Raw genomic sequence first — 12,116 nt, 5'->3', positions numbered from 1 at the left:
CACACACACACACACACACACACACACACAATTCCACACATAATTCCACACTCACACTTATGCACACATGCTCATGAGTGTCAATCTGATCTATTAATCAGGGCGTGTTAAGAGATCCGCCCTCTTGGGGGGGGGGGTGAAAGGATCAAGAGAGCCATGGATCTGTTTGGGTCACATGATCAGATGTTGTGACGATAGCAGCTGGCCCCTTCGATCTTAACAAACACACACTCAAACACACTTGTCCCTGCCCTGGCACACATCTTGCTCTCACTGCATCTCTTGTGTGTGTGTGTCTGTGTATGTGTCTGTATGCGGGTGAGTGTGACAGCTGCAGGACATTGTCTCACTGCGACTCACTATGTCACTCTGCTGTTGCTTGTTTTACAGGGATTATGGATCCAAACGCAAGTCAGGTAAGACAACATCTTATTTACCTCCCATCTTAATCTAAAACCTGTTGCACGAGGCCGAGTTAGCATATATAAACTGGTACTACTACTAACACAACCCTCCCTGCCCGCCGAACTCCGCATGATGCAGCATTGATTGACTCACAGTTTTATGTTCAGCTCAGGGTAGGGAAGGGTGTTAGACTGCTTCATAACTGAGTTTCCTCAGAGATTTGGACATGACTCAGAGGTTTGTAGAGTTCAGGGAGTGTCAGCTGTAAAAGGTTTGGAAATAAGTGGTGGGACTTTGGAGGAAAGCCACATGAAAGTGTGTGCATTTGTACTTGACGCTGTTGCCAGAGCGATTCCTGCCAAGTTTTGTACAACTGAAGGCACGGACTGCATAAAAGGACAACGAAATGCTCAACCAAACTGTGTTTAACAGTTGGCAATATGCTCTTTTCTTCAAAAACTTGAAATATGTTGACCTTAAAGATCTTTGGTTGAGAGAATGACAAAAGAGCTGTAATCTAGGCAAAGGGTGGCTACTTTGAAGAAGCTCAAATATAAGATCATTTTGATTTGTTTAAAATTTTTACTCACTACATAATGCCCATACTTCCATTTGTGTTATTTTACTGTTTTGATGACAGATGAAAATAGTAGTAATAATTATTATTATTATAAAAAAAATTTTGCTGACTTTTGAATTAGAATTTTGGATCCAAAGATGGAATATTGACGTTTTCAAAAGTTTGACTGATGTAATAAATAATTTCGGATTTTAGTATTAAACCATTTGCTATGACTTTTGACTTCTGTCATTATTTACTCACCTTCATGTTTTTTGAAACCCCTATGACATTTTATTTCATGTGGAACAATGTTGGGAAGAATTTTAGCCTCAGTCACCATTCACTTTCACTGTCTTGAAAAAAGACGCAATGAAAGTGAATGGAGACTGAAACTATCATACTGCCTAACATGTCCTTTTGAGTTCGACAGAAGAATGTAAGTCATATAGGTTTGTAACAACAAAATGACTAAATGATGACTTTATTTTATCGCTTTAACCTTCACTAAACACACACACACATACACACACACACACACACACACACTAAACACACACACTAAACACACACACACACACACACGTACACACAATATGTTTGACCCAATTGCAGTGTAATTCAAATATTTATCTTTCTATTTATCATCTGTTTGTTGTCAGTTTGTACATCCACATTTATCTGCTCTCACAACATTTCAAAAAGACTGAGGTTTCGGTAATAATTCGACCATCAGCTGAAGTGATGTTATAAGCATCTGCAGCTGTCGTTATTTCCTCTGCACAATTTTAACATAAAATCATGTGTAACCATTTATCAATTATCTTTCACTCTCTCATTCCTTGAAAACACTGGAAATATTTTGGTAAATCCCTCAAATGGTCTACTACATCAAGTAATAACAAATGCTTGCATCATACTCTGTTCCATTCTGATATATTTTGTTCTTAAGATGACCGCTAGATTTGCATCATGATCACTTTTGTAGCTTCAAGTTAATAACATCCTGTGATCCTGCCATCCTAATGTACATATTTGTATGATTGTAAATATGATTTATTTGTATGCTTATAGATTTATGGTTTGAACTTGCCCCCATCTTTCTGTTAGTTTGAATCTCAGGCTCGCTGTTTTCCATCATAATTGATTATCTCGTTATCTCTTATTAGTGTTTAGCAGGTGGAAACTGCAGCTGGGATGAAACATTATCAAAAATAAATTTCATTTTAAGTTGTAGACTTAAAAAGTTCTCATATCCCATGGTGAGCATGTTCACCAAAGCTTTGTGTGATGTCACATTGTTTTGAGAAATAGCTTTTGTTTTCTCAAAAGCTGATAGCATTGGAATGAACATAAGGCTCATTGACCACTGGGTTGCATTAAATAGTGCAGCCTTAAAAATCTGTTTTTGATTTAGATTGTTGTACCATTTTGAGGCAACATTTTGCTGTAGGAAGTGGACAGCCTTTTTCTTCTAAATATTTTTGCTTAAAGCTACACCTTTCTAACAATTTCTCATTTAAAGTCTAATAAACAAGCTCTAGGAAGTACCTGGTGTATGGGTAGTGTAATTTAGTGGTTAAAGAACTAGGATGATACCAAATGTTGCGAGTTCAAACCTTGAAAGATGCTGAAGTTTGACTGTCTGTTATTTTTATGTCCCACACATTTCTCCAGCTCCACCCCAGCTGGTTTGCGGGGACACATTTAGGGTCACATCAAGGGCATTGGATTGTTTCTAAGACACTTAAGACAAATTCTAATAATACATGGTAAGTTACTTTGGATAAAAACTACCAGATTAGTAATTTTGAAACCGATCTCCTGTAACTTCCACTATTGTAAGGTATTGATTGGAAAGCCCAGAAGACTGGATCAGCCTGTTGTCAGATTTTGTGCACTTGACATAACCCTCTGGGTCTTGAACTTCTGAACAGGTGGTTCCTGTCTTCAGACTGATATAAGCACAGTTCTGTGAGCACAGTCTTCAGTCAGAATCAGGCAAAACTGATCCCTATTTGGAGCTTAAGTGTCTTAAACCCATCTGCTTTTCAAGATGGTCTCTCCCTGTGGAAACAGTGTTTACAAGCCAAACTGAGCTCTGTATGAGCTCAATGTACGAAAAATGGAATGCATTAGCAAAAATCATTCAAATTCTACGTAAAGCAAAAACCTCAATAAAAAGCATAATTGAAGTCTGATTTATTAATGAATAGAAAAGACAGGGGTGTTCAGTTAACATTGTAAATCATCAAGTTTACAACTTCCTTCCCAGTAAAGTCCAAACAATCATAACTTAGCAGTCAGTTTGATTGTAACTCATTACATTCAGTGTGCGACAACGTGTGTTTTCTATCCACTGTGCAGGGGAATCGAAGATGAAGATGACCAGCAGCAGATGAACTGATTTATTGTTTCCCACAAATGTAATTTCTGTCTAAATATATTTAAACCGTCTCTGTGCATGAAATAGTTTGTGAAATGCACCTTTTCGTTGTAAACCACATGATGCTTCAGATTCTCAGTGTTTTTATTATACAAAGTTATGATAAAATAGCTATACACCATCCACGTGGAACCAATTTTGGACGAATGAAAAACTAAAAGTAGAAAAAGCTAGTAATTCTTAACTCTTTTCTAAATGAAACCAGGTCTATTTGTTTATGAAGATAAATCCATCTCATATTCAGATTTAATATTTAGAGTTATAGAGAGTCAAGCACTTTCAGTTTACCTGGGAAGACCAAAATGCATCATTAAAATCCCACGAAAAGCATTGATGAAAAATATGATTTTTGTATGAAAAGTGAAAAGCATAAACAGAATGAGAAAGTGAAAAGGATCTTCAAAAACTACACAAAGCATCAACGACAAACAAAACCGGCAAAATCATCAAAGAAATCCGTCAAAAAAACATTAATGAAATGCTGCAAGAAGCATCAATGAAATCTGATGAAAAGCATCAATAAAATAAGACAAAAATCATCCATAAAAAGCATCAACTAATTCTGTCAAAATGCATCAACAAAATCTCCCAAAATACATCAATAGAATCCGACAGAAAGCATACACGAAATCCTGCTACAAGCATAAAAACTCTTACAAAAAGCATCAACAAAATCTTACAAAAAGCAACCATATAATCTGGCGTAAAGCAACCACAAAATCTGCCAAAAAGCAACCAAAAAATCTGGCGAAATGCAAACAAAATCTGGCAAAAAGCAACCACAAAATCTGGTGAAAAGCATCAACAAAATCTGGCAAAAAGCAACCACAAAATCTGGCGAAAAGCGTCTACAAAATCTGGCGAAAAGCAACCACAAAATCTGGCCAAAAGCATCAACAAAATCTGGCAAAAAGCAACCACAAAATCTGGCCAAAAGCATCAACAAAATCTGGCAAAAAGCAACCACAAAATCTGGCCAAAAGCATCAACAAAATCTGGCAAAAAAGCAACCACAAAATCTGGCCAAAAGCAACCACAAAATCTGGCGAAAAACATCAACAAAATCTGGCAAAAAGCAACCACAAAATCTGGCGAAAAGCATCAACAAAATCTGGCGAAAAGCATCAACAAAATTTGGCAAAAAGCATCAACAAAATCTTACGAAAAGCAACCACAAAATCTGGTGAAAAGCATCAACAAAATCTTACGAAAAGCAACCACAAAATCTGGTGAAAAGCATCAACAAAATCTTACGAAAAGCAACCACAAAATCTGGTGAAAAGCATCAACAAAATCTGGCGAAAAGCAACCACAAAATCCGGCAAAAAGCATCAACAAAATCTTACAAAAAGCATCAACAAAATCTTACGAAAAGCAACCACAAAATTCGGCGAAAAGCATCAACAAAATCCAGTGAAAAGATTGACAAAATCTGCCGAAAATCATTCACGAAATCCGGGTAAATGTATCAACAAATCTTAGATTTAACAGAATATAAAGACTAAAAATCTGATTGGATGAAGCAGTTATAATGTATACCAATCACAGAGTGCAAATACGGAATGGAATTAATTTATTAAGACCATCTGAGCAGTTTGAAACATTACCTGAAGGTTCTCAAACCGATATGTCAAGTTCAATTGAGGTTGTGAAGTTTGTATATGTACAGCTCTACAGCAATAACGTAATGCTATTGAATTATGCACTGTGCGTGTGATTATAGTGTAATAATATATTGTTAAGGGCCTCCTCTTCCTGCAACCACAAAGCAACGCATGCCTGCTTGTGATCTCCCTCTTGTTTACCTATGAAACCCTTCTTTAGTTGGTTTATGTCTATAGGAATATCATAGTTTGTCTCATGATGGACATCATTACAGCTTAATCGTATGTATTTGGCATCAAATACATTGATATTGATTTGGCGTCTTTTCTCTCTCTCATCAGTGACCCCATATCCTCTCATCCTCGTGTGAGAGCCAGATGTGGAGAGAGGGAAGAACGGGGGGATTGTGGGGTTCTCTTGGAATGGGGTTAGTCAGACACGCCCCGGTTAACGTGGCAGAGTGGGTTCTGAGTGACTTCGGGCTAGCTAATCCTGTGTACACATCTCTCTGGGTGGGGAGTGGAGGGGCATACAGAGAGAGGGGAATGCTAAACAGATGGGAGTTTTAGAGGAGGGATAGTTTTAGAGCAATGGCCATGTGTTTTTGTATTACTGTATGTGCAATGTGTGTTTGTGTATTAAGGAATGGGTTTATAGTTCGGTGTGGCTTTTTAATGATGTTTAATGGGTGTAGTTCAACATCTATTTGAAAACTACTGGAAAATGTGGGGATAGTTTAGTTCCACCTTGTTTTAAACAAATATTAGTGTGTCGAGAACAGTGTTAATCTCGTCAACAAAATCACTGACAAAAATGTTGGTTGACGAAGGGTTTTTTGATTTCGTCAACGAAGAGGAAATGAAAAAGGCGCATCATGGCGATAATTAAACGATTTTTTTTAAAGCACACTTTTGATGAAAATATGACTAGATAAAAATTATATTGCAAGATTTTAACAGTGCAAGATATGAAGAGGAGAAGAAAAATCTCTAGAATCTGTATATAGAAGATATTATAACCCAATCCATTAATAATTGGGGATTTCGCTGCTTGAGTTACATGAGTTGAACACTGGCGAAATGAACCGCTTCAAAACGGGGTAGACACCTCCTTCAAACGCATTCTATTTATACATGATTTTAATAACTTTAGTAGCCTGTACCCACAACATATACTGTAATATAACATCTTATATCAGCACAGTGAAGCGAATGAACAGGTGAACTTGAACTAAATGACACGCTAGTTAGAATATGCGTAATTTCTTTGTGTAATTTGCATTGTGAATACACTGTTTCCTAAAGAAACACGCTACATGCAATGTAATACCCTTTCATGGAAATTAATAAGTCTCTAAAGCATGAAGAATTCACAGTACAGTAGGCTAACTTCTAAAAAGTAGCTAATACTTCAGTCTATTCATTATTATTTTAGGAGCTCAGTTTTAGGAGACAGTAGGCTATGTATAGTTATGTTTCATACATTTTTAAATTTAGAAAATGTTTATACATTTGTGACAGGGTGGAGGGTGGGGCCGGGTCGTGATTATACACACCTGGTCCTTTATCAGGCTAGTTAAGCCTCCGAGAGGGATAAAGGCCGACTGCGAGGGTGGTGCAATGAGAGAGAGCTCGTTTACGGTCAGCTGACCGTCATGTGTGTTTGTGTCTTTTGATTTATTTCTTCATTAAACTATTATTTATATTGTCAAGCCGGTCATCATTTATTGTCAAATCAAAAAAACAATGTGCAATGTATATTGTGATAAATATCGATATCGAACAATATGAAAAATATTATCGTGATAACAGTTTTGGACATATCGCCCAGCCCTACTTGACTGTAACGAACATGACTAACACACAGTATCGGATTTGGATCGGGCTCATCGGACCGATACTCAATCTGTCTAAAAGCTTCAGTATTGGAGCCGATACCGATCCAGATAACAGATCGGTGCATCCCTACTTTTTAATTAAATTATTTTCTGCAGTGTAATTCACCCACAAATTTAAATTCTGCCATAATGTACTCACTCTTAAAGGTGCTCTTAAAGTTGTAAATTCTTTGTTTGCGTCATCTTGGATTTATACTGACACCTAGCAGCTTGGATGCAGTATCATTCAAAATGAATAGTTTTCAGTTTCAGATGCTATTTTAGAAATGTACTATTTAATTTAATTCATGAATACTTTAATCCTTAAGTGAAAGTGTCAAATAACAGGACGGTTACTGAGATTAAGCAAGTAGTATTCAGCTGGTCTTGTAATCATAACATGGCAGCCCACATAAGTGGACCCTCTCCATGTAGAATAAAACAGCTTTTATAACATTACAGACAGTGATGGGTAGTAGCTTTGCTACAAATAGCGATTAGCTATTAGCTTAACTAAATTTCTGAGTAGTGAGGTGGTATCAATATTTTTGATTAGATGGCACATAGCTTTGACAAAAGTTACAACGCTACATCACACCGATGTTTACTGTCGGCAGTTTTGAATCAGAACTACAGATGTCGGACTCACAAATGAATCGCTCATATAAGTCGTTTCTTTACAATGAATTGGTCACACGAGATTGCAAAGCGGTCTGAAATGTTTCGGAATTCAATCTTAATGACTCAGAAAGCTCATGTGCGTACTGCTGAATAATTTGGTGTGCGCTCTCATTTGCCAACACGCTCACGGAATATTTTAAAACATGGAAAATAAAGATAACGCTGGTTGCAGTTGATCTACAATCAATGGAAACCAAACCTGTGAATGTGTCCTATCATTTGCCAGTGATGGAAAAAGGTCTTTATTTAGTTCAACACGTGTACAGCTTGAATGGCACTGCGGGTAAAGATTTTACCACCAAAAGAATATCAAAAACGTAATAGCCTACATGAAAACACATAAAAAAGTACCATGGCATTTCCATGTCTTTTTAGATATCTACCATTACCTCGGGCACCATGTTAATACAGTGGTATACAAATAAGGTTGTCAAATAGTGAACTACCATAGTAGTACCACGGTATTCTTTGAAATACTTTGAAGCACCATGTAAATTCAGAATAGTCCATAAATATGGTAATTGTATCTCATAGTACCATGGTATTACCATCTGATACTATCAGACATCACATTGTTATTGCCCAGATGTACACACACACACTATTTAAATAGGAAAAAATTTATTTGGCCTCTGATCAGAATCTTCCAGTACATACAGAAATACAACAGTGTAACGAGTTCAATCTCAGAGATGGAAGGGAGGAGACGGAGAGCTCCTAAGGCTATTTAGGAGCTCTCTGTCTCCTCCCAGTCAAGTAAGGCTATTTATCTGCCTTCAACACTCTGCGTTCTCTCTTCTCTGTGGTTTTCTCAGTTCAATCAGATCAGTGCAACAAATACTTTGTCAACATAAACATCTCTGAGTCTTCAGCTTCATAACAAAATACAACACTCAGTAAGACACGCCAGTCGCTAGTCACTCGTGTCGTTCTCTCTCAAGTCTGGCTGTGGCATGGCCGTTTATATGCTGCACTCCCCAGGCTCACTGGAATTTGAGACAGGTGTTAGACATAATTTAGCTCAGGTGCAAGCGCCCTTACCGCTTTCTCTCTCTCTGGATGTGCGCTCGACCACGCCCCCGTGGCCACAAACAGTTAGACACAGAATTACAGGATAAGATGAATAGTATATGCACAGAGTTTTTATACAGGTTTGTGCAAAGGAAATTTGTTTTGAATGGGTATGTGTTTTAGAGGTAGTAGTATAAATATGGAAAATAAAATGCAAAAATAGTTATTTTTCATTTTGAACAAAAGGGTTTGTATAGGTAGCATGCATGAATGTAAATATTTTTTTTTACATGCATATTATATTGCACCATACTGCATACTTGTATACCCTATTGCACTATACTGCACTATGCTGTACCATGGCTTTAGTAAACATTATGTGAATAAGTCTTTTAGATGCTTTGTCTATGACATTATGTTCCATGTGTAACTGGTCCTACTCAACCTGCTCCGAATGGGATTTGAACCGGTGTGGGAGGCGAGAGCGTTAACAAGGAGGCTAAAGTCTAGGTTTACACACTGCACAGCTACCTACCAGCTGGCTACCATTACACTCACCCCCCCTAAACCTCACTCCCATCTGGGTCACAGAACCATTGTAACTTGTCCTACTCAACCCGCTCTGAGCAGGATTCGAACCATTATTATTGCTGTTGTTGTTAGGCAACTATTAATTATAATAATAAAAAATAATTTATCTGAGTTAATACTAATTATTATTTTTATTAAATTCATCCATCTGCTCAAAAGAAAAGTTTGGTAGCAAACCTCTGAAAACAATTCACAAAACCAACAATATTTCTAACTTTATTCAAAGCTTAATTTAAAAGTTTTTATCTTTCTCTATGTCTCAAGGGCTAGGTGCTCTGACATCACAATTTGTAGGTGCCTTCTCCAATGTGGCAACGTTTTTACAAAATAAAATGATGTGGTTCATTACATGTCTCGATGCAGTTTCAAAGTGAAATGTCCACTGTGTGGTGCTAAAAGCGAGCGAAATGTTCTCTTAAACAAATGAGGCTTTTAAAGTCAATGTTCTATCGAGATTTAAATCACCAAAACTGACATCCCTACCCTAAACCTAAACCTAACCGAAAGCAAATGTGAAATGAGAAACAGTCACAGAATTTTGTGGTGCTTCTATGACACTATCAGTTCACGTGTCGACTTGTGTCCGCGAAGACACACGCTATTCTCCACGTGCCCCACTGTGAGCGAGAGCCACATTATAGTGACCACGAAGAGGTGAACCCAAAGTGACGCTACCCACCATAGCAACCAGGCCAATTGGTTGCTTAGGAAGCCTGACTGGAGTCACTCAGGACGCCCTGGATTTGAACTTGCGACTCCAGGTGTGGTAGTCAGCGTCTTTACTTGCTGAGCTACCCAGCCCCCCTCTCTGAATGTACTTTTAATGGGTGGGAGTGTTAGAGATTAACACTAATTAAAATTAGTTCAAACCCCATGAAGACTTATCTTTTCAAACGGTATACAGTTTGACCTCAAGATTAACCTTGGGAAGCACTAGCTCATCGGATAATCTTAGCTCATCTTATTTATTTTAGCAATTTATTTTTTATCCTAGAGAAAAATTTGTTTTCCTAAAAATGTATGTCCACATATGTGGGCAGCAGGACTAAGTTGTGAAATGTTAAACAATTCTAAGCTATTAGAAAGTCAGATTTTTAAAAAATCAAACTGCTCATTGTGCTTTCAGGAGTGTTGGTTATTCATGTTTTTGAAATGTCGCAGACATAACACAAGATATGTACACTCCAGTATTCCCTGTACACACATGTGGCAACACACAGCTCCAATGCCATCATTAAGTTTGCTGACGATACGACGGTGGTAGGTCTGATCACAGACAATGATGAAACAACCTACAGAGAGGAGGTGCACTCTCTGACACGCTGGTTTCAGGAGCACAACCTCTCCCTCAACGTCTGCAAGAACAATGAGCTTGTGGTGGACTTCAGGAGAAAAGACAGAGAACACAGCCCCATCACCATTAATGGAGCACCGGTGGAGAGAGTCAGCAGCTTAAAGTTCCTCGGTGTCCACATCACTGAGGAACTCGCATGGTCCGTCCACACTGAGGCTGTTGTGAAGAAGGCTCACCAGTGCCTCTTCTTCCTGAGATGGCCGAGGAACTTTGGAATGAACCAACACATCCTCACACGGTTCTACAACAGCACTGGAGAGAGCATCCTGACTGGCTGAATCACCGCCTGGTATGGCAACAGCACCACCCTCAAACGCAAAGCCCTGCAAAGGGTGGTGCTAACTGCCAGACACATCATCAGAGGTGATCTTCCTTCCCTCCAGGACATATATACCAGGTGGTGTGTTAAAAAAGCTCTGAGGATCATCAGAGACTCCAGCCACTCGAGCCATGGGCTGCTCTCACTGCTACCATCAGGCAGGCGGTATCGCAGCATCAGGACCCGCACCAGCCGACTACATGATAGCTTCTTCCCCCAAGCAATCAGACTTTTGAACACTTGATCGCTCACGATCAATATACAGGTGAAACTCGAAAAATTTGAATATCGTGCAAAAGTTCATTAATTTCAGTACTTCAACTTAAAAGGTGAAACTAATATATTATATAGACTCATTACAAGCAAAGTAAGATATTTCAAGCCTTTATTTGATATAATTTTTATGATTATGGCTTACAGCTTATGAAAACCCCAAATTCAGAATCTCAGAAAATTAGAATATTGTGAAAAGGTTCAGTATTGTAGGCTCAAAGTGTCACACTCTAATCAGCTAATTAATCCAAAACACCTGCAAAGGGTTCCTGAGCCTTTAATTTGTCTCTCAGTCTGGTTCAGTTGAATTCACAATCATGGGGAAGACTGCTGACCTGACAGTTGTGCAGAAAACCATCATTGACACCCTCCACAAGGAGGGAAAGCCTCAAAAGTGCTGTATCAAAGCACATTAATAGAAAGTTAAGTGGAAGGGAAAAGTGTGGAAGAAAAAGGTGCACAAGCAGCAGGGATGACCGTAGCCTGGAGAGGATTGTCAGGAAAAGGCCATTCAAATGTGTGGGGGAGCTTCACAAGGAGTGGACTGAGGCTTCAAATGTCGTATTCCTCTTGTCAAGCCGCTCCTGAACAACAAACAACATCAGAAGCGTCTTACCTGGGCTAAAGAAAAAAAGAACTGGTCTGTTGCTCAGTGGTCCAAAGTCCTCTTTTCTGATGAGAGCAAATTTTGCATCTCATTTGGAAACCAAGGTCCCAGAGTCTGGAGGAAGAATGGAGAGGCACACAATCCAAGATGCTTGAAGTCCAGTGTGAAGTTTCCACAGTCTGTGTTGGTTTGGGGAGCCATGTCATCGGCTGGTGTTGGTCCACTGTGCTTTATTAAGTCCAGAGTCAACGCAGCCGTCTACCGGGACATTTTAGAGCACTTCATGCTTCCTTCAGCAGACAAGCTTTATGGAGATGCTGACTTCATTTTCCAGCAGGAATTGGCACCTGCCCACACTGCCAAAAGTACCAAAACCTGGTTCAATGACC

At 38.7% G+C, this 12,116-nt stretch overlaps 1 protein-coding gene across 3 annotated transcripts in view; it reads left to right on the top strand.

The window, feature by feature from the left end:
- The window catches only part of LOC127643822 (SH3 and PX domain-containing protein 2A), a 129,838-nt gene that overhangs the window by 75,017 nt on the left and 42,705 nt on the right, over nucleotides 1-12,116 (top strand). For all 3 annotated transcript variants that reach the window (XM_052126722.1, XM_052126720.1, XM_052126723.1), the window contains exon 6: nucleotides 391-416. In XM_052126722.1, the coding sequence (XP_051982682.1) occupies nucleotides 391-416 (26 nt within the window). The remainder of the gene's footprint in view (nucleotides 1-390; nucleotides 417-12,116) is intronic.

The sequence above is a fragment of the Xyrauchen texanus genome, chromosome 5, assembly GCF_025860055.1.
Source record: "Xyrauchen texanus isolate HMW12.3.18 chromosome 5, RBS_HiC_50CHRs, whole genome shotgun sequence".
Classification (NCBI taxonomy): domain Eukaryota; kingdom Metazoa; phylum Chordata; class Actinopteri; order Cypriniformes; family Catostomidae; genus Xyrauchen; species Xyrauchen texanus.
This window is presented reverse-complemented; position numbering and strand designations above follow the sequence as displayed.